The sequence below is a fragment of the Camelina sativa genome, chromosome 15 (assembly GCF_000633955.1).
Source record: "Camelina sativa cultivar DH55 chromosome 15, Cs, whole genome shotgun sequence".
In the NCBI taxonomy this organism is placed as follows: Eukaryota; Viridiplantae; Streptophyta; class Magnoliopsida; order Brassicales; family Brassicaceae; genus Camelina; species Camelina sativa.
Window position 1 is genome coordinate 4942986 of NC_025699.1, and position 22157 is coordinate 4965142.

At 34.0% G+C, this 22157-nt stretch overlaps 3 protein-coding genes across 4 annotated transcripts in view; 1 reads left to right on the forward strand and 2 right to left on the reverse strand.

Moving 5' to 3' along the window:
• LOC104745364 overlaps window positions 1-4383 on the forward strand; it is a 7860-nt gene extending 3477 nt beyond the window's left edge. The window contains exons 9-18 of the mRNA XM_010466572.1: window positions 1415-1459; window positions 1803-1845; window positions 1938-2129; window positions 2315-2418; window positions 2548-2614; window positions 2842-2991; window positions 3277-3399; window positions 3480-3650; window positions 3853-3912; window positions 3988-4383. Coding sequence (XP_010464874.1) covers window positions 1415-1459; window positions 1803-1845; window positions 1938-2129; window positions 2315-2418; window positions 2548-2614; window positions 2842-2991; window positions 3277-3399; window positions 3480-3650; window positions 3853-3912; window positions 3988-4101 — 1069 coding nt within the window. The 3' untranslated portion in view covers window positions 4102-4383. The remainder of the gene's footprint in view (window positions 1-1414; window positions 1460-1802; window positions 1846-1937; window positions 2130-2314; window positions 2419-2547; window positions 2615-2841; window positions 2992-3276; window positions 3400-3479; window positions 3651-3852; window positions 3913-3987) is intronic.
• Window positions 3819-6012, reverse strand: LOC104745363 (protein trichome birefringence-like 8). 2 transcript variants are annotated; one of them, XM_010466571.2, is made up of 5 exons: window positions 5522-6012; window positions 4809-5198; window positions 4552-4710; window positions 4131-4464; window positions 3819-4050 (listed from the first exon to the last, which is right to left on the reverse strand). In XM_010466571.2, the coding sequence occupies exons 1-4, from the start codon at window positions 5926-5928 to the stop codon at window positions 4137-4139; spliced, it is 1284 nt and encodes a 427-aa protein (XP_010464873.1). In that variant the 5' UTR covers window positions 5929-6012; the 3' UTR covers window positions 3819-4050; window positions 4131-4136. The 2 variants fall into 2 exon arrangements, with proteins under 2 accessions (XP_010464873.1, XP_010464872.1); XM_010466570.2 differs by lacking the exon at window positions 3819-4050 and having other exon boundaries at window positions 4086-4464.
• On the reverse strand, window positions 8373-10910 carry LOC104745365 (B3 domain-containing protein At3g11580-like). The gene is made up of 3 exons (XM_010466573.1): window positions 10144-10910; window positions 9323-9495; window positions 8373-8621 (listed from the first exon to the last, which is right to left on the reverse strand). The coding sequence occupies exons 1-3, from the start codon at window positions 10724-10726 to the stop codon at window positions 8568-8570; spliced, it is 810 nt and encodes a 269-aa protein (XP_010464875.1). The 5' UTR covers window positions 10727-10910; the 3' UTR covers window positions 8373-8567.

Below are 22157 nucleotides of genomic sequence, written 5' to 3' on the forward strand. Positions count from 1 at the left end.
ATCCAAAAGGGAAGTCCACAGCTGCAAGTAATGAGGTTGAGGTGTCACTTCTCATGCTTGTGCTCAATTGCATTGCAGCCCTAACGAAAGTTGGCCCGGCAAAATTTTCCTGCCCGCCCTTCTTCTCTGTGATTCCAGATACAACTGGAAGATTGATGGAAAAACTTGTAGACTTCGTTCCACTTCCCCAAGCGTATCATTCAATCAAAAGCATAGGCCTACAAAGAGAATTTCTTACTCATTTTGGTCCTCGCGCAGCAGGGTGCAGAGTAAATGGTGACGTTGCTACAGATGAAGTTGTTTTCTGGGTCGATCTTATACAGAAACAACTGCAGCGAGCTATAGATCGAGAGAAAATATGGTCAAAGTTAACAACATCCGAGAGTATAGAGGTAAGGATTAGAACCGTCCAGAGGATACATCTAAGAAGCTTTAGGCTTTCTGTGCCAGTGGTCATATGAGTTCTTTTTGATGTCTGAATATGAGCATAATAGCTTTTCTAGACTACTCACTCTCCTTGTAACTGCCATTCAAACATGAGGAAGTGGCACAAACAGTTTAGAAATTTAAGGAATCTTCCCAAGAACAAATATTGATAGACTTTAGTTTTCAGAGTTCCTTTTTGGTAAAAAACAGTGATTCCAAGTTTATCTGGGTTGTATTATCCTATAAGATTTATGGCAGTATACTTGTATATAAATCTTCTGAAGTTAATTGAAACCTGTTGGTGCCTTGCAGGTTTTGGAGAGAGATTTAGCAATTTTTGGTTTCTTCATTGCTTTAGGCAGGAGCACACAGTCTATTTTAGCTGCAAATGGTTTTGATTCCCTGGAGAATCCTTTGGAGGACCTTGTTAGGTAATTGTCACTGTTTCACCCTATTTCCATTCCCATACACTTTTGTAACTTTGTGTTTGCTTATCACTATACGCATGAACTATTTCATTCAGGCATCTTATTGGGGGCAGCGTCCTGTACTATCCTCAACTTTCAGCCATCAGTTCATACCAGCTGTATGTCGAGGTAGACTAGACATTAATCAAATCATTGGTAGAAAATTTCTAAGGACTGTGTTGATATATTTTCATGGAAATTTATTGTGTAGCTTGTTTGCGAAGAACTAGACTGGATTCCTTTCTATCCAAACAATACTAGCACACAGCCTCCAAAACAATCACATGGGCATAAGAGCAAACCAGAAGGGCCACCTAATTATGAAGTTATTCCCGAACTGTTGGATGTTTGCTCTTATTGGCTACAGAGCTTTATTAAGTACAGTAAATGGCCAGAGAATCCTTCTAATGTCAAGGCAGCTAAATTCTTATCCAAGGGGTATTAGACATATTGTCTACTCAATATTTGGACAATAAAGGAAGTAAATCGTTATCATGCTGACTGTCTTTCTTAATGTTCAGGCACAAGACTTTGGTTCGGTGTAAAGAAGAACTGGGGATGTTCAAGTAAGATAACGGAAACTCCCTCTCTTTAATCTATACATATATGCCTGCATTTGGAAAATCTCTTTCCTGCTTGATTGGTATACTCTACTAATTGAGAGTGTACCTGTGAGAAACATAAATTTCAAGCAAAATTCAAAGCATATGTCTTGGAAAATTACAATTATGTCGTAGTTACAACAAACTGTAAGGGAAGCATCCTTGAAGGCCACCTCCATTAAATTTGCATTTGTCACATTCATGATTCTGTAGTCTGCCTTTATCAGTTACTATCAGTCTAGCAGACTGTCTGCATTTGGATAATGTGTGATGCTGGATGGAAGTAACAAAAACCTATTGTTGACAGGAATGCTTCATCAATTGTTAGAGAGTCGAACTCATTTGACAAGGTTAGTGTACTTCGTACACTACTTGGATCCGGTTCCTGTTAAGATTGTTATCATATTGAAGACATTATATACTAACAATACATAGTCCCCAGGCCCTAGAAAGTGTAGATGAAGCCCTCGTGAGACTGGAAAACCTGCTACAGGAGTTGCATGTTTCAAACTCATCGTCTGGGAAGGAACAAATAAAAGCCGCATGCTCTGACCTAGAAAAAATACGGAAGCTTAAGAAAGAGGCTGAATTTCTGGAGGCAACTTTTAGAGCCAAAGCAGCTTCCTTGCAACAGGTTCTTGCTTTTCATTGTCACTTTTTGTTTTGATCCTGCTAGTGATTATACCAAAACAAACCAATTGGATCCCTCTTTACGCGGTGCAGCATCAGTCTCACTATAGGATAAGAAAGAAACAATTAAAAGTGCATGTTGTGTTTTTAATTTGTGTGGGAGACTAAAACCTCATATGGTGAACTCAGGGAGGAGATAAAAATGATTCTCAGGAATCCTACGTGGTACAAAAAGGGTATTTTAAAGGGAAAGACACAAAGAACGCAATTAGTTCTGTTGAACAAGGCAAAAGGTACGCTACCTATTGCTTATTATTATTCCTTTTCGCACCTACAGTGTTAGTTTGAGATAATATAAGCGTGAATACTTTTTTGTTACACTCTGGTCACAATGACGTATTTGTTGTTTTACTCTTCATTAGTATGAGTCGTGGATTCTGGGGATTCTTTGTACGGCCTCCATTTAAGAAGCCTGATCCTGTGTTATCGGTAAGCTCCAATTTTTGATAATATTATCTAAAGTATTCTGGCAACGGGCTTTGCATATGTAGTATCCTGAAATAATCTGATGACTCTTCTGCGTAGTACTCTGTGTTTGTTCAGTCAGTTACTTGGTGTATTTCGTTTTCATTTAGTATGAAGATGATGCATTTAAAATCCAGCCATTTCCAGTCCACCATTGATAAAGGTTTCAGGAATTCTTTTTGCATATGCAGGGAGATGAATCTATTGGGAAATCCAGTGGAAACTTACTTAGCATAGACTCAGAACCAAATGAGATCAGCCGATTCGATATTCTAAGGAACGAGCTGATAGAACTGGAAAACCGGGTCAAAAGAAGCACTGATCAGTCAGTAGATGATGAGGTTAGTAACTGCAGCAAAATTTCTTTAACTGTCAAATTGCTAGTTTCAATAATGCACTTATTTGATGACATATTTACCAAACAGAGCGTGTCAGTTGGATTAACCATCATTTTATTAAGTCAAACCATGTATGATGAATAATGACATCCTAGCCTAATTCTGTGCTCTGTTATGTTCATGATTAAACTTCTCAACATGGTAGAAGATGACGAATCAGCTCCTTTTTAGTAATCCAAAATGTTGGGTCTTGCGTTCTTTGTGTCACCAAGTGTTCATATTTTACAGGAAAGAATCTCTGAGGATACTCCTCAACCAAGCAGTAGAACGGAAAATGTTCAGTTGGTTCAGACTCCAAAGAAGGAAAACATGATTGAGAAAACTCTTCAAAAGCTAAGAGAAACCACCACGGTACCAATATCTCTTCTAGAGACTAAAACTATATGGCGTGTTTTCCTCTGTCAGCTTTGTTAATTTTTTTACATTTACAGGACGTGTGGCAAGGTACTCAACTTCTTGCTATCGATTCAGCAGCTGCTGTGCAGCTACTTCGGAGGTCTCTGATTGGTGATGAATTAACAGGAAAAGAAAAGAGAGCCCTGCGCAGAACCATGACTGACTTGGCATCAGTTATTCCCATCGGTATTCTAATGCTTCTTCCTGTAAGTCAAAAATAACCTTTCCAGAGAAGTTTATGTTCACCTTTTTGTAATTCTGATCATGTTATACACTTTCACTGAAATATTCTAAGCTACATCTTTAGATAGTTGCTTTCGACAAACCTGTGTCACAACCTCTGCAGTGTTAACATTTCTCATTTTCTAGTCTATGGGACTAATATAATGAGTAAGCTATTCTGAACAGGTCACAGCGGTTGGTCACGCAGCCATGCTGGCTGGAATTCAGAGATATGTGCCAGGCCTGGTACGCATGCCTTCTCTATACATCAGAATTCAAAACCTTCTCCTTGACTAACTTTTGATAATATCCTTCATTCAGATTCCATCCACATACGGGTCCGAAAGGTTGAACTTATTGAGACAGCTTGAGAAAATCAAGGAACTGCAAACAAATGAAAATGAGACCGAAGGAGTCGAGGAAATACCATTATGACTAGAAGGAAGCGATATATAGTTTTATACCTCTTTTCATTTTGTCCGGTAATTCATTGCCAATAGCTGCGCATATAGAATCTCATTCCAAGTGTCAGGCACACCGGGTAAGCACCAGTGACTGCAGTCTTGAGGAGCATCCTCAGGAGTTCCCGGTTCTCGATACCGCGAAGGATGAGCATCCTTCCTGAACTCAGTCAGATATGTAATGTTCAGAAACTTAACCTTACTATGTTCATATCTCATTTCTTGGATTACTTGAGAAATATAATTGTTGTGGATAGAATCAGGTTCCATTTTCTTCATATCAGTCTCTGGCTCTGTTTCTGCATCACACAAACCACCCAAGTTCCATGTCCCGTTCCTGCGAACACCCAAAAAGCTCAAACCTGGTCAAATTTCTAATGACTTTCATCTGATCCGTCCCTCTTTGATTAGTTCTGAAACTGACCTGTAATGTACAGGAGAGAAGCTTCTGAAGAAGACATAACTACTCTCAGAATCTAGTCTCTCTAAAACCCATGACTTCCATGTCTTTAAAGACTTCCTAAATCCCTCCATTACTCCCATTGTCTTGTTCAATTTCCCTCCCTCCTGAAAATAGCAACCCCTACAACAACAACAACAACAACAAGAGAAACCCGGTAAGACTCATCAACCACATTTTTCTTGTTACCAGAATGTTGAATTTGCACAAGAAGTCTTTACGCGTTAAAGGTTTTGTCTTCGTTCCACCAATGTCCTGTATTGAAGACTAGAACATCAGATCCGACCCATTTTTTAGACTGCCAGTTAAACTCATCGACTCTAACCGTCATTTTGACATCTACCGGTGAGTTCTCAGGTGGCCGACCAACCACGACTAGAAATGGTGTTCTATGATATTCAACGGTTAGGTTTTGATTCGGAAATCGCATTGAAAGGAAACCTTTATGCTTGCTTATAGGGTTCCCATATACTTCATATATCTCAGATTTATTAGACACTGCTTGTGACAGCATACACAGAAGAGACTCCCATTGGTTTCTTCCGATAGAATCTCCGACGAACACAATCCTCCCATTCCGACTCCTCTCCAGAAAATCACTTGCATTAAATCTATTATTGTTGTCACACAAGTAAACAAAGTCACGTTAAATTAACAAATAAAGTTAAAATTTTGAATTTGATTGGCGCAAGATTCATAACTAAAGGTTTAAAGTTTCAACCCCACAAAACCAACTAAAATTAAAGTGGACAAATTTAAAATCTTATTAAAATGAAAGTGGGATGTTAGCAGCATTGGTTGTAATAACTCTAAAACTCTAGTGAATCAATGAATTGCTTGCAACCCTAAGCCCTAGATGTTTGTTTTACTCAGAACCAAAATCAACCAATACCTTAAGGTCCAAGCAAAATTACATAAAGAATAAAGTTACTACCGTGGAAGGTCGCAGCCATGTGGTTGCCATCGCCATTCTCGAAAACCAGAATCTTTTCTTCCATTATTCAGACAACGGAAACCAGGATCTAGGAACCGACACTCTTCTCCATAAAAGGTTTCGTCCACATCACGGCGTCCACGAACCCATCTTCCGTATGAATAGTCGCATACATCCTCGTTTCCTCGTTCCTTCGTTAGGGTACGCGATGAATACAAGAATCCAATACATTGATAAGGCTCAAAGCCGGCAAAGTCGACGACGACGACAGAGATTATTAGGAAGCTGGTGAGAAGAGAGATCCCAACAAATATAGGTTTCTTGATCTTCAAGGCTGAGAAGAAAGGAGACGAAGATAGAGAGACAAGCTCCTTCAAAGGATTCGTTTCTTGATGATGATGATCCATGTCGCCGCATAAGATGCAATCTCTCTCTCTATCTCTCTTTCTCTGTTGTAAAGAAAGAGACGTGAAAATGTGAATACGCGATCTTCTTTTTTGCCAAAGAAAAGTATAAATAAATATGTTTCGGTAGGCAATAAATTCATACTTAAATTATTAATAGATCCATCATCAATTCATCCATGTGACAGACAAAAGTATTAATAGAATGCATCCCACATAAATTAATTAACGTATAACAATAGAAGTTTCTTCCCATGTTCGTTTTCACATTTTATTAGATCGAGACGACTATCATATTTTTCAAGATATTATTATAATTCTTAACTGAAAGATATGATCTAGATGAAAGATATTTTTAAAAAAAATTTACACCTATCGCGTTCTATTTTTTCGTTGTCCTAATAAACAACGAAAGTGAAAGATTTGAGTTGAATTTGACCAAAAATAAATAAAGTATAACCCACATATAAAGTTAATGAATGCTTATAAAATTATAATTAGTTTAAAGGATTGGACCGAACTTTTCTGGTATGGTCGAGTATCCATTACCTCTCACACTCACAAGTCGCACATGCTATAATTTGGCTTTACAACTTCAGTACTTTTGAAAGTTAAGATTGGTGAATTATTGTACTGAAGAGTATTTATGGAAATTGTGGAAACAAAGACTACAGTGTCATATCAGTATAAAAAGAGTTGATACAAGTCTGTGAAGACTATTACCTTCACAAGATGTGGAATGGCTTTGACTGATGTATGGGTCCGTGAACTTAGCTAGAAAACTATATCATTATTATATTTATTTTCCTTTTCAACTAAGTTCCTTTCGTGTATAGGTATCTCTCTCGTCAAACAAAGTGTGCAAACATAACAACTGAATACTATCAATGTCAAAAGTAATCAACTCTTCTCTTTTCTACATGGACATGTTTCAATTAATGTCAAAGGTAATTGCTACACTTTGTTTCTTTGTCTTTATGCTTGCTCGTTTGTGTTACCACACCAATACTCATATGCATAACAGCATAAGCATGAACACAAACGCAAATGCATAGGAAAAAAATTGGGACCTAACCCCATTTTAGTCGTCATACTCATACTTGTAAAAAAATGATTCATATTCCTTTTACACTTTCTTTGCAATTCAAAAACAACAAAAGAAGAATGTAACATGGAATAAAAATGGACAATCTGACATTATTAAAAAAAGTCGAGAGAGAAAGTCGAGCGAGTGTGATACACGCGCGGCGATTTTTTCTCTCCCACCGTTTCTTTTTCTTCTGACCACAAGCTCGTGCTCCGATCTGGGTCCTCCGTCAATTCCGGTGACTGCGAGGACCCCTCGGCCCATGGTTCTTCACTCGCGACTCTTTGCATGTTACCGGCGAAGCTGATGGACGAAATCAAGGGAGCAGTGGAGAGGAGAAGAATTCGCGAGACGCCAATGGCAAGAGCTCTGCCGAAGGAGTTGCTACGCGGAGTGGAAGAGGGAGATTCACGGCGACGAACGAGAGAAGAAGGCAGATAGATCGGAGGATTGGAGATCTTGGAGGCTTCGCGGGATCGGTTACGATAGGGGAGGTAGTCTCCGATCCGGCGAAGCTAAACCACCATCGAAGGCCCGCTTATCTACTCCCTGCTGCCTCTCTCTCTCACGACTGAGCGTGAAAACCTCCTCGACAAAAGGCAGATCGGATCTCTTCCTCCTTCCCAAAACGGCTCTACGGTGGCAGGACGGCAAACGGATCTTGGATCACCGTCTCTGTTCGGCTACCGTCGTCCAGGCTCACCGGAGATCCTGTTCCGGCTGAGTATCCGCAAGTATGGGCGGCGGCTGCAAACGAGTTCTTCGTTCTGCAGATTAGGGTTTCATGGTTCCCGGTTTGGTTCGGTCTGTGAACCCGGCCGGTTTTGTTTCCATCGGTTTAGTTTTGGTTAACTGTAAATGAGTTGGACCCTAGGGATTTATGTATATGGGCCTACTCCAGAAATAGCCCATTGGACATTATATGTTTATTAATTGAATATCCTTTAACAAAAAAAAAAAAAAAAAACATGGAATAAAAATGGTCCCTTCCTTTGGCTTTGGCTTTGGACCAGAGTGAAAAGGCGATGTAACACAACCTATATTTTAATTTTACACACACATGCTATGCTCATTTCTTTAATCATTTGATATATATAAATCAGGCCCACACTTTTTTTCTTCATGAAATCTTCTCCCATGAATCTCAACAGTTCCAAATTCATCTTTCATCGTCAGATACATATAGTACTACATGTGTTTGAGGTTTAGCGTAGGCCTAGCTCACCAATTAAGGGCGTATCTGCCCTCAAATAATGACTTTTGTGTTAGAAAAAGCTTCAAAATATTAAAAACAATAAACCCAATAATTTACATCTTTTTACATATATATAATTTTTCCATTCTGACTAATATATAGAAAAGAAGAAAAAAAAATCCTCTTTTTATTTTTGTTTTCAAATTAGTCAAATAGTAAATACATAGCGAAACTACTGATAATTAATTTCTCCTCCCTTTTTTGGGTGTTTCTTGTCTATGACAATTGGGCCAAGTATGGGCCCATAATCTAAAGTTAAAATCTAAAAAGTTTTGGTCACTTCTTCTTTTTTGGATGTCATCAACCTCGTCCATCTCCTACCTGCTCCAATGCTTCTCCAGCAAATGATAGATTCTGTTTCACAATCCCAACACGCAAGTTTTTATTCTTATCTACATAAAAATTGTAAGAAAATATGGATATATATATTGTCTTTTTTCATATCTATTTAATATATATATATCAGTCTAAGAATTTCAAATTATTTTCAACCATTACAAAACGTAGTTATCTAGTCAAAACTTATGTCACTGATAAGTTTGTGATGTTTTTTGGTCAGTTTTGCTTTCCAACAAAATATTAGTCAAGCTTTCGGCTTTCACAAAAACTTGACGGTGCCAAACTAAATAAGAATAGTAAAACTAAACTAGAGACTTTTTTCTCACAGGAAATTAGATACTAAATGCGAGGAGGAGGCTACATACATCCTCCAAAAGAAAACAAAGACAAATCAAAGTAATCAACAACAACAACAACAAAAAAAAACAAATTGGCCATGTGATTTTACAGTAAGTGTAGGTATTATTCTCCCCTGATTCCCCTTTTAATATTATTTAGTTAAGCCAAAAAAAAATCTCTTTCAGGTCTATTTTAAAACTAGTAATTTCATCTGTCTCGTCTCGAGAAACAGCCACGACATCTGTTAATTATTCATACGTATCATTTCAATCTTTATCATATTTTATCAGATAGTAGCATGCATATACTATGACATAAGCAATTCGAATCTAATAACCAAAAAAAAAAACAAAAAATGTAAGTTAAATAATATTTACCATGGCGTGAGGAGTTGAGTAATAGTAAATGTGTTGGCCGTTATATCCGTCGGTACGAGCTGGTGGCTCGACAGCGTCACCATGACACTCTAGGTTAACGCCAAATAGCCTCACCGTCCTCGAGCTCCCTGCGACCGCCGTTGATGTCGACTGAGCCTGATCAGCGACGGCGCCTACAATTTTTGCACCGTCACGACACGTGCGCGTCTTTTTAGTTAAAATGGATTAAAATGAATTATAAAGGAAGAAATAAAGAGCACGTTAGTCTAAGTGGATTGGACGGTTCTCCTCACGCGCATGTAACGGATTAGTTACAACTTGGAGAAGATTATTGAAATTGTCGGGTCCAAAATTAAATTGCAAGAAGAAGAAAAAAAAGGACATAATACTATATAACAAAATGTTTATCTCAGGTTGTTATTTTGTATACATACACACGCAACTATAATAATTGTCATATACTATAGTTTTAGATAACTCGTTTGCAAGAAATACATTCCACTAGCTAATTTGAGTTCTTGCCCTAGCCTTTTGGAAATCTCATTATTTTTTGTTTTGGAAACCAAAAACAAAGAGCTCAATAAAAATTATCATAACTTAGGAGTTCTTTTATTGATAACCTTAATATAGGAGTTATTGGAAAAAAATAATGAATGTTCTTGTAAAAATACCATGTAAATATATATCTTTAAAAAAAAAAAAATACGAGACCTCTCCTTTTCAAAAATATATATATTACAGAAAGGAGTATAAATCTGACATATAGATAAGAAAGGGAAGAAAAAAAAAACAAAAGAGGAAATAAAGAGTTTGAAGTTTACCATAGTGTGAATACTCGTGGTGAATATTAGGGTAAGTAGTCGACGCGTGTACTTGACGATAAGGTGTGGTCAAGCCGCTCCAATACGCGGTCGTATTAACCAAAGCTTCTTGAGACACGACGGAGACGGCGGGTGAAGACGAAGCTTCGCCGCGTCTCCGCCAGCCAATGAAGAGTCTATGGACATCAAAACGGTGACGCTGAAAGAACACGACGTCTCCAGCATCGAGGTGTTTGTCTTTGACGTACCTGCTCCATCCTTTGGTCAACACGTAGCTTTGGCTACTGTTCCAATAAGAGTATCTGAATTTCCAACACTTGCCTGACTCGTCCTCAAAGCTAAGAAGCATCCCTTTCTCCGTCGTTGCCACGTCATCCCCTCCGCCGCCATTATTATTGAGAGGGAAGTATTTCTCGGCGTGTTGTTTTGGTATGACTAAGCGGTTTAGTTTCCCGACGTCGCTTGGCGTGAGTGATTTCTCGAACAAAGACTCTCTTTGTGCTACGGCGACGTCGTTTTGGTGGTGCATATGTTGCTGCTGCTGCAACGAGAGAGTGTTGTGGTAACTATGGTTGACTGACATTTTTCTTGTGTTTTCTTGGAGTGAGAGAGAGAGAGAGAGAGGATTTGCAGATGTTGGTTTGGTGGTGAAAGAGAGATGGGTAATGGTACTAATATAGTATTATACGAAGGAGAGGAGAGATAGAGAGACAGAGAGTATAAGTGAAAAAAGATAAAATTGAAAATGGGTTAAATTTGATGTGAAAACTGTGGGAACTATTTGATGAGGAGAGGAGGACACGATACCGATAGTACTTTTAAGGTTTTGCGTGATGATATTTCCTTTCAATCATTATTTTATTTTCCCTTTTTATATATATCTTATATAATAAGAGAAGGTTTTTCTCAACTTCTGCTTAGAACATGACATCTGGCTTATTATATAACTGACACATGTCCTCTCTTATTCTTAAAGGCCATTGTTTTTACATTTTTAAATTGGGCCTAACAAAATAAAACCAGTTACAAGTCCAGCAAATATAATTGACAGCCCTTACACCCATCAGGAGGATATGAACCAAACGATGTCAAATTCACCTATACTCACTTTTTCACAATCATCGTTCCCAGCAGCTACCACCTCGGATGTACCTTCACAAAATCTCCTAATCCTTGGGTTTCTTTGGTTTAATTTTCCTACTCCACCACCAAATTCTAAATCATTTTCGGTTTAATGTCTGTGTCAAGATCCCGAACACCTATTTGAAGTTCCAAATTGTATGTAACATTAATCATGTCCAAAATCGTTTTTAAATTGCTTGGTATCAAATTTAGAAATATTAAGAAAGGGGTTTAGATCTTCACTACCAATTAGAATCATATAAACCATTATTATGACGTTATTTGTATTACTTATTACAATCTTTAAGGTAATTAAAAAATTCCATTGAAGTATATCCTTCATTTTCATCTTTACGTTTACCACCCAATTATAACGTAATGAAAATAATACCAAACACCTATGATTTCATGGTCATTAACATTTCATTCCAATCCCTGATTACTCTCTCTCATCCATTGCATTAAAGTTTTTTTTTAAATAACAACCTTTGACGACACTCATCTTCTCTCTCACACACCATGGGTAAAACTAAAACAATAGCACCCTACTCTACCCTTGATTCAACCTCCAACGAAATACACGACACTGGTATCAATAGGATTGTTGTTTGGATCATCCATATTTGGGAAGTTCGAGACTTTTGAAGAAACAATATGTTACTTATTGTTCCTGATTAAAATGTCTCCTTACTGATGAAAATGTATATTATCTCTATTATTGTTCCTCTTGACCCCTGATTTACCTCCATTTTAACACATTCATTTAGCCTTTGTTTCAGGATTGTGCTATACAAGCTTCAGATGTTCCTAATCGTGTGTCTAAGTTTCAAGATCAATTGNACCCTTCAAAGACAACTTTCAGTTTAATACATACTTGCATTTTAGAAAGGTATTGGATTTTTTTTTTTTCAGATTCGTTCTACACTTTGTAAGTCTGTAACATATATGGTGTTTGTTGTAGTGGTGACAACGTATATATATCTCTTTGGAAAGAACTTGCGGTCGATGTCCATGCCAAACTTTTAACCCTAAAAGATGAAACAGTTGTTGTCATTGTAACCCATGTAAACCCACAAAAAGTTAGGCGTAAGTGTTTTGTTTTTAACATTCTACTTTCTATTAAATATTAATTGGTTCAACGTTTTAGTGTTCTAAAACTTAAGACCAATGTATATGAGCCTATGAATGAATATAATGCTAACAATGGGCCATATGTATTCTTGACAATTTCAAAATTAGAGCATGGGTTGACAATTTCAAAATTAGAGCATGGTTAATTCTGTTTAAGATTTGATGTTCTTCATCTTCAATTCAATAAACCGTGGAAAGCTAAATATTGTTTTAGTAACGTCCCATTATCACCTTTAAATCCCAATGAATTGGCTTACATTTATATCAAAAAATCAGTTTCAATGTTTAGTCATAAATTTATATTGCAATCTCTTATTTCTCTTCATCTAGAGTTCTATATTGTCCCATTAATTTTAAACGGCCAAATTCTGCTACTATAATGGCTGCTGGCTGGTCCCTTAAAATGTATATTTCATGTGATTGTATTCTATTTCGTACTTAAATTATTGTTATGATTCGAGGAAAGTTCTAATGTCTCTGAAGCATTTTTCCTTAAGATCACGTAAATGACTTGCTCATTGCATAGTTCATTTTTAAATCCCATTATCACCTTTAAAATCCCAATAAATTAGCTTACATTTATATTTAAAAAATCAATTTCAATGTTTAGTCGTAAATTTATATTCCAATCTATTATTTCTCTTTATCTAAAATTCTATATTGTCCCATTAATTTTAAACGGCCAAATTCTGCTACTATAATGTCTGACTGGCTGGTTCCTTAATATGTATATTTCATGTGATTGTATTCTATTTTGTACTCAGATTATTGTTATGATTCGAGGAAAGTTCTAATGACTTTGAAACATTTTTCCTTTAGATCACGTAAATGATTTGCTCATTGCACATATAATTTTTAAATCCCATTATCACCTTTAAAATCTCAATAAATTAGCTTACATTTATATCCAAAAATCAAATTCAATGTTTAGTCATAAATTTATACATTCCAATCTCTTATTTCTCTTTGACTAAAATTCTATATTGTCCTAATTTTAAACGGCCAAATTCTGCTACTATAATGGTTGACTGGCTGGTTTCTTAATATGTATATTTCATGTGATGTATTCTACTTCATACTCAAATTATTGTTATGATTCGAGGAAAATTCTAATGTCTCTGAAGCATTTTTCCTTTAGATCATGTAAATGATTTGCTCATTGCACAATTCATTTTTAAAGGAAAATGGAGGATTTAAGATCTCAGACAAGGAACTAAAGTTTATGCAAGCATGTAAGGTAGTAGTCTGGACTGGTGGTTAGGTGGAGGAGAAAACCTTTACGGAATGACCAAACAATCAAATAAAAAATTTAGTTACTCTTATTTTCTCCTTTAAGCTTTTTTTCTATTGCCATATTGAGTAAAGTTTTCTATTAAGTTATGGAGACACCCTGAGCCTACGTGCATGTACACTACGACATATTCATAAAGTTAAAACAATGCAGCTTAGCCTAAGATATATATCACACAACGGTATAATTGTGTTAGAAAATGATTTTTTGAGTTTAAAATTTCATTATACATTCTTTTATTTATATATTATTCTAACTTGGATATTTGTTAAGATTACTACGGATAGGGAGACCTAAAGCTTAAAATAGATGATCAGATCTCTATTATATATATATATATATATCGAAGGAAAACATTAGAAGAAACAACGTTAGACGAGGTGATTTGTAATTGATTTCAGTTAACTTGTGATATGGAACTTCAATTTCAACTTTCGCTTATGTCTTCACGTAACAACAAAATAAAGATGATGAGGATTTGCCTTAATCAATGTCGAAGTGAATAAAATCACCAAAAGGTGATCTTTATTTTATTTTATTTTTGGTTTAAAGCCACTGAATAGGCTTTGAAGTTTGAAGGATTCATATCATTTTCCATCTTGTGTTGACAGGACAAAAAAGGTGCTTTTGATGTTAGCGGTTACCAACAGTTAAAAGAGAAATAAATTACACATTATCTGAATCTGAGGATGAAAAATGTGCAATATTAAGGAATATAATATTTATTTTATATCTCTAAACTTCACCATATTTAATAAAAGATTACTCATGGGATAAATTCAAAACTCAACAATGATGGTAGATCTCGGCTATTTCTGTAAAGCCACAGCGGAAACAACATCCAAACAAGTTATTGTCGTAGTTTGAAAGTGACATGTATTAATATGACTATATGAGTCTATAATTTTTAGTTGACACATTACGTCTTGACCCAACAGAACAAAGACGATGATCATTTGCCCATACAGCTTACATCAAACAATTTAGTATTCTGGAAGTTGTTTAAATATTGATTGACCATTTTAATGTTAAATATCATTTCAATGTTTACAAATATATTACATAAATCATCTATTTTATAATCACAAAATTTGCCTTAAGTGTATTGCAAAATGGTTACATCGCAAAACAACATGTCCTAAAAGAGAATCAGTCTAAGCTTTTAAACATTTTGTTATTCAAAAAAGTAAACATGATTAATAAAATCTATTATACATGAAGGTGTAGTTTAATTACTTAAGATACATACTCTTCTCCCTAAAATTTATATAATTTTTATCAATTAAAAAAATCCAATTAAAAAAACAAAATACATAAATATAAAAATCTAACAGTTAAAAAAATTGCCAATCGAACAAATACTAAGATAAGCCCGTGCGTAGCACGGGGCAACTCCTAGTATATATATATTGTTGTTGCAGTGCATTAGTCCCATATATGTATAAGTATACATAATACATTTGAAGATATTATTTTTTTTCTTTCTCTCATCTGATTAAATCATGTCCTAAAAGGCATTGGATCCCACGAGTGTTCTCTATAGTTATGGAGTTAGAAAAAGATTAAGCCACACAAAATGCCGTGAAGTAACCCTTTTAGAGTTGAAAAGGATTTGATCATGTAAAAGAAAATGTAATTATTGAAATATTAACAAAAATAAGAATGATAAAAAAAAAATGTTTTTATCAGTTCAACAGGTAAAGAGATGTCATTTCAGCATTGCCGGGCTTGAAAATTCGAATTTTCTTCGGAGAAAAGATGATTTTACGTTTTTATAAAACAGTTTATCAGTTAATTGGTGTAGTTGTGTAGATAATTAAAATCCATACTTTCTCGGTTTTAAAAAGAAAACTACAACGTTGTTAATTAACAAGATCCTATATATAGACTGTCAAAACAGATAAACCTTACTTATCAAGCAGCCATAAATATGTGGGTTGGCGTGAGTCAAACAATCCTTTGTCATGACTCAATGTTGGTTTGCAATTATATTGATTAAATCCTCATTGCTTTCTAAGGGATTAAATTCACATAAATGTGTTGTTAGAGACCATTCAGTTTTGTATGCCTTAAATTTCACCTTCGATGTATCCTAAAGCTGAGAATTTCACTCACGGCCATTAATTTCTTTGGTAGACAAGTTAAGTTCTTCTTTTGTTTTTCTTTTCTCCCAACCATCTGAATTTAACTTAATATGTAAGTTGTGTCAGACCCTTTTTATAAGTAATTAATATATGATTTTGTTTCAGAAAATCTCAACTGTAAGATATCAGAAAACTTCATAAATAAGAACTACTCGTTTATACAGTCAATAAATTAAATGTTCTCTTGATGTTTTCACTTCTATTATTATGTGTTTATTAATTTATAGGAATACATGTAGTTTTCAACTATAAACATATTTTTTTTTTTTGTCAAACGACTATAGAAATATAAGATGCTTTTTTTTTAGAACTTTTTTTTTTGGTCAACAAGAGAATATAAGATGTTAGTATATCACACATTTCAAGTTAAAGTGATATATAAGCGCTATGAATTAGTTCATCAATATTTTGGATAGGAACCTACGAAAACTAATAAACATAAGTTTACAGAAATTAAAAAAAAAAAACAAAAAAACAAAAAAAGTATAATTAGAATATATATATATATATATATATAGATTTTGACAGACAGTGTTTGTCACGGCTGTCTATAAACGTAAAAGATAATCTTTAATTTTGACAATTAAATTTAGTTATAATCGGATAAGAAATCATAAATATCACTTTCTTTGGAAAGAAGAAAACAGTATATTTAGTTTGTAAATGAATCTGCGAGACAGGAATTGAAAACGAAAACAACATGAATAGAATGCAGTGAAAGAAGAAACAAACCGAAATATATAATGGATGATTTGGGATCCAACGGGTGAGAAGTGAGGTGGTACATACTAAGCAAAAGTAAGAAGGTACAGAGGATACTTACTCCTGACGCAAGTGAGAAGCTCAAGTTGTGGAGCATGTGCTTTGCCTTTCCGACACACCATCGCATGCATCTTCACTTCTACTTCATACCATCCCTTATGTTTTCCTCTTTCTCGACTTTTTATTTACATTTTTATTCTCTCTTTTTCTTTTTCTAATCATTTTATCATGGAGAGGAGGGATAAAGACTTAAAGGTTTATTTCTGAAATCGACTTGACTTTTTAGCCCTGTTTCTCTCTTCTTTGCTTTATGATATTGAACAACCATCTTAGTTATTTATACTTTGATACTAGTTAATGCTTAACATGCAGTGATATGTGACAAAACATATAGTTTACCTCAATGAGAAGTTGACAAGAGTGTGAAACATTTGATCCATTTTATAAAAAGAGACGCAGTTATATAAATGTATTGGGGTTGAGTAAATGAAAAAAGATAAGAGAAAGTTTTTGGTCTACGTATACATGTTTATTAGAACTTGCTTTCTTGTTTGATGGTATAAATTTCCCTGGCTAGTTATTACCATCTTAAGTCGTGAGTTTAATGAATAGTTTTGTGAAAAGAAATGTGTGTGTGTGTGTGTATATATAACTTACCAAGCTACCAGTCTACCACAAAAATTTAAGGGGACGTGCAAATGGTTACGTGCGTGGTCCTCTTCTATTTTATTTGAAGTTTTTTCTCAATTGTCATTTTAATTAATATATCATTTGTAAATTATAGGATCATGAAATATCTGTCACGTGCTTTCAGGACAATATCATTGGTGCTTACACGTTTCTTTTTTTCTTTCTTAATTATCTCACAAAATTAGTAGTATTAGTTTAAATTTTGACAATAATTCCCTCTCTGAAAAAGGTTCCTCTCAATATAAATTTTTTTTTTTACTCTCAATATAATTAACTTACTTAGTTAAGAACATATCTATGTTATAGGTTCTCGTATTCATGTTCTGTAAAAGCTTCAGTTGAGGTCAAGTCTTGTGACTGATATGTATAACAAGAGTATTATATAATAACCGAAACAACTTGGCTTTCAAATATCATTGTCATTAAGAAGAAGAAAAAAAACACAATAAGATTTGTTACAATTAGACTTCGTGTTTCACTCCTCTCCTCACACTTAATCTATGTCGTTATGTCATTGTTGCATAATTAAAAAAGGACCAAAAGACAAATCTGACATGATTTTCCAGGTCGATTTAGAGGCACCTTTTTGCATGTACGTCTGCAACTCGACCCCATTAAATATCATATTAAACTAACTCTTCAATTCACTATAAGTTAGTAGTAGTATTTTTTAAGTATATTTTCGAAATAAATAATTAATTAAGTCAAACCAGTTTAATTTTTTTATTAATAATTCAGTAATATAGCACATGTTGTGGGGGGCATATCCCTTCCCACGAATAATAGAGGTTGTTGGTCGCTTGCTTACTTCGTCTTTTTCTAATTAACAATTCTAAGAAAGAAAGAAAAAAACAGGTGTATCAGAATTATACATTAAAAATATGCATCGTAATAAAAATAACATCAAAATTATTATTACACTGCCGACGTTCTCCATCAAATCTTTATCTATAACATCGCGAATTTGTAAATTACTATCAGCAACACAATTCAATCATCCAATTAGTATTGTGCTTAATCATTCAGAAACGTTATTTATAGTCACAAAAATAAACTTTCCTTTTTATCTCATTCAAGAGGCCTTTTCAAACAAAACTCCATTAGTTAGGAGGCTTCTTTATACGAATAAATAATTGAACTGTGATGTCTAAAATTTCAAATGTACTTGACAATCACTTATCTAGCTAGTGACCTCTAACTGATTAGAATCCTTTTATATAAAAATTAACAAGAGAAGAGCTTCACATATCAATAATGCTAAATTATGTATTCCATCACCTAACTAATTTGATTTGCGTGTTACAATATTGACCTGTCACTTTTATCATTTTGATTGTACGTACCTACATCCTTGAGCAAAACTCATTTACGATTATTATTTTGTATCATAATGTTGAGTTCAGAAAGTAAATTAGTAGACAATTTACTTAAGAAATTGACAAACGCTTAATTTACTAATATCACTTCTTATTATTTATTTGATATTTAATAAATCCATAGCATTACAGAAAAACAAACAATTTCTTTTCTTTCTTTTTTTTTTTCTTTTTTTTTTTTGACAAACAACAAACAATATCTTATACCATGAAGACACAAACACAAAGTTGTCATGTGTGATCTTCATATTCACGTCATTAGTTTGGAAATAACGAATGATAAATTATAAAATAACATTTTACCGCTTTTAGTCATATTTATTTTTATCCTTCACCACGCATTAAAGGATCTCATTATGATCTGCATCAAACTTCGTTCTTCTCCGTACACCAAATTAATCAGAAAGATTGATTATTCGATTTGCAACATAGATAAAACCTCTTTCATCGATGTCTGCAATTCAGAAGTTCTTTAACCAATAGTTTGAACTTCGAAGGAAAAAGTTCTAGATATTCATTTTTCTTATGCTCTTTTACAATTTAACTTAAATATTTTATTTATTAATTTCATATTTTTTTGTTGGGTGAAAAAATGTAAATAAGCATGTTTTTTAGGTTATTCAAGAAGTCAAGATAGAAAGGTAAAATCCGAATTAATAATCGTTCAAAAATTATTGAAGCTTTTGTATTGCAAAATAAATGTAGATTATTTAACGGGTGACACATTTTAGTTTTAACCTAGTCTCTTTTTGCGAACAAACTTTCCAACAAGAGTCTTAATTACATTAATTGGCTTTTTCAACAAACATTACAGCTTGTTTAGGTACGTCACAGTCGTATACGATCCCACAACTTTCTCACCAAACTCGTTATTTCAACTTTTTAAAATATGAATTTCCATGTTACAGAAAACCTCTCTAACAAAAAAAAGGTGTTACGAAAATCCATTTAAACCTTATAAAACTACTCCATAGTTATTTATATGATTAAAGTATCAGGAGACAAAAATAAAGTTCCAATGAATGCGACGTTGCCTAGCTTAGACAAAGATCCGAAACAATGTATATTTTTCTTTGAAATAATTGATTTCACCACTAGCAGTTTTTCTCTCTCTTTTTTTTTTGTTTTTTTTAATAAAGGGAGTAGGATAGTTAGTAGAAATCTTTACACCAATATAGCAAGAGAAATTATCTGTTGAATTTTAGTTTTACATCTAAGTATGTGATCATTTAGAGGTTCATAGAAACAAAACAGATAATATTGATGATCACATAGTAATAAATTATATATCACCTGTGGACAATAATGTAGATATATATATATCTCTTGAGCACAAAGGAAATGCACGAGAGGAATCTGCAATGTAATTCGTGGAGGGTTCCTAAAAATGATAAAATATGCAAATTTCTTCATAAAAATGTTCAGAAGACGACAAAACTAGTTTGTCATTTATGGAAAGTGGTGCGAGAAGCTTCATGAAACTCAGGGTAAGTTGCTACTTTTGCTTTTTATTTTTTTCTATTTCTGACATTTTCTCCATTCCCTAGCAAATTAAAGACCACTTTATGAACTGTTTTCTCCAATATTATCCCCGTTTAGTTTTTTTTTTTCTTTCTAATCTGAATCTTTTGGGTATTTGATATTGTATTCATGAATAGTTATACACATTTAATGATGCAAGTCATGTTGAAACCAATGGTGTAGTTCTGCATGATATATACAAATACGAAGGAACAATCGAGATTATTAAAGAAATTGACCCCATCTAAGATAGTTATACACATTTAATGATTAATTACGTTAGTTTCTCTACCACGATTTTAGGGTTAAGAACTACTATAAAACGTTTGACCAAAAGAGACAAAAAAACTACTATAAAGCTAGATAATTAACTTAATTAATCAGTCTATCTCTTACCTTTTCACATTTCGTTTCAAAAATCAGCTAACTACCAAAGTAACCTTTTGATTTGTTACAACTCGTCTCAAGAAAAGCTAATGATGGTGATTAAGCGTATTATGTGTTTGACCTGGTTTTGATTAATGTAGTAATCAAGTTGCTGAGAGATAGGGATTACAAGGGAAACGTTTTCATATAAACAACGTCATTCTCTTTCAAAAGAATTGGTAAGAAAAGTGGTTTAAAGCACAGTTAACTTAAAGACAGTAAAATCTTTAACCAATCCTAGAGTGAAGTAATTTCAGTCAGATATTTTGAGAGCTAGAAAGAAATATATCTGCATGTGGGATTTTATAAATCTGATGATAATTTTCGTTTACATATATATATATGTAGAAGTTTTATATTTATTTCTCCTAAGTAGGGGACCAAAGCTATTTGTTGTATATTCTATGAAACCAAAGCTAAATGCCCGGAGGGAGTGGACCACATACTATTTCTTTAACGTCTTTATTTGTTTTGATGGGTTTAAAATATTAAAAGATATATACATATCTGCACTGTTCAGATATAATTTTTNTTTTTTTTTTTTTTTTTTTTTTTTTTTTTTTTTTTGGAAAACGTTCAGATATAAATTTATGCAGCCGATATCTTAGACTTAGACCGACAATATTTTAAAATCTCAAGTATGTTAAGGGAAGAAATAAGAGTAAGTAGCAATTTTATCGGATGTCCCCAAAGGAACATAATTAGACACATAAGAGTAAGTAACGAATACCAAAGCTCTTCAGAGAAAAGTAAACTACAAGAGAAGTAGAGTAAACTGAAAGATAACCAATTATCAAAGATTAGACAACCGATAAGAATAATTATTCATTTTACTATTAGAAACTATAGTAATTTACCATACTGAAATATTTTGACTGCACTTAATTAATTACTGCATTAACGGATATATCAGTAACGTACATGTGTTATTGATCGTGTTAAACTGTTGACTATTTTGGTTCAGCCGCAACTATAGATTACACGCAATACTTTCAAGGTTCTATCCAATTTTGGAGGACAATCAGACTTTTTCTTTTTAAAAAACGGAGGATAAGTTTAACAAATGTAGAAGACAAAATATTCAAAACTATTACGTACGTACAAAACTTACGATAAAAATAAAAATAAAAAATGTATAAAATTGATAAGAGAAAAAAAGAAAAGAAAAGGTACGGCTAAGTTTGGCGGTTTTGGAGAGTTGAAAAAGAATGGAAGATGAGATGAGATGGAGATGGTGGGACAATGAGAACAACACACAATTGCACGCCTCTCCTCAGTCCTCTCTCTCTCTCTCTTTCTTCTACCCACAATGCGTCAAAGATTTCATCAGGTCCCTATTCTAGTAGTATATATGACAGGCCCCATTTCATATTTAACCCCGTTTTGCTTTCTCCTTTTCACTTTATTTACCTTGAGTTTGTTTCTTAGTTAATTCATTAGATCGATAACTTATAATTTATAAAGCCACAATGAAAATGAATTTTACGTACTGTCTTATTCCAAATGACAATTACATTTTACGGTGTGAAATATACAGTAAATAAAGCACTG

Excerpts from the sequence above, each read along its gene's own strand:
- LOC104745365 (XM_010466573.1), bottom strand. The coding sequence starts at position 10,726 with ATGTCAGTCAACCATAGTTACCACAACACTCTCTCGTTGCAGCAGCAG. Across the intron at positions 9,496-10,143 it reads CCACGAGTATTCACACTATG|GCGCCGTCGCTGATCAGGCT; the intron begins GTAAACTTCAAA and ends CAAAAATTGTAG. Across the intron at positions 8,622-9,322 it reads ACTCAACTCCTCACGCCATG|AATCTATCATTTGCTGGAGA; the intron begins GTAAATATTATT and ends ATTGTGAAACAG.
- LOC104745363 (XM_010466571.2), bottom strand. The coding sequence starts at position 5,928 with ATGGATCATCATCATCAAGAAACGAATCCTTTGAAGGAGCTTGTCTCT. Across the intron at positions 4,711-4,808 it reads GAAGACAAAACCTTTAACGC|GGGTTGCTATTTTCAGGAGG; the intron begins GTAAAGACTTCT and ends TTGTTGTTGTAG. Across the intron at positions 4,465-4,551 it reads TTCTCTCCTGTACATTACAG|GAACGGGACATGGAACTTGG; the intron begins GTCAGTTTCAGA and ends GGGTGTTCGCAG.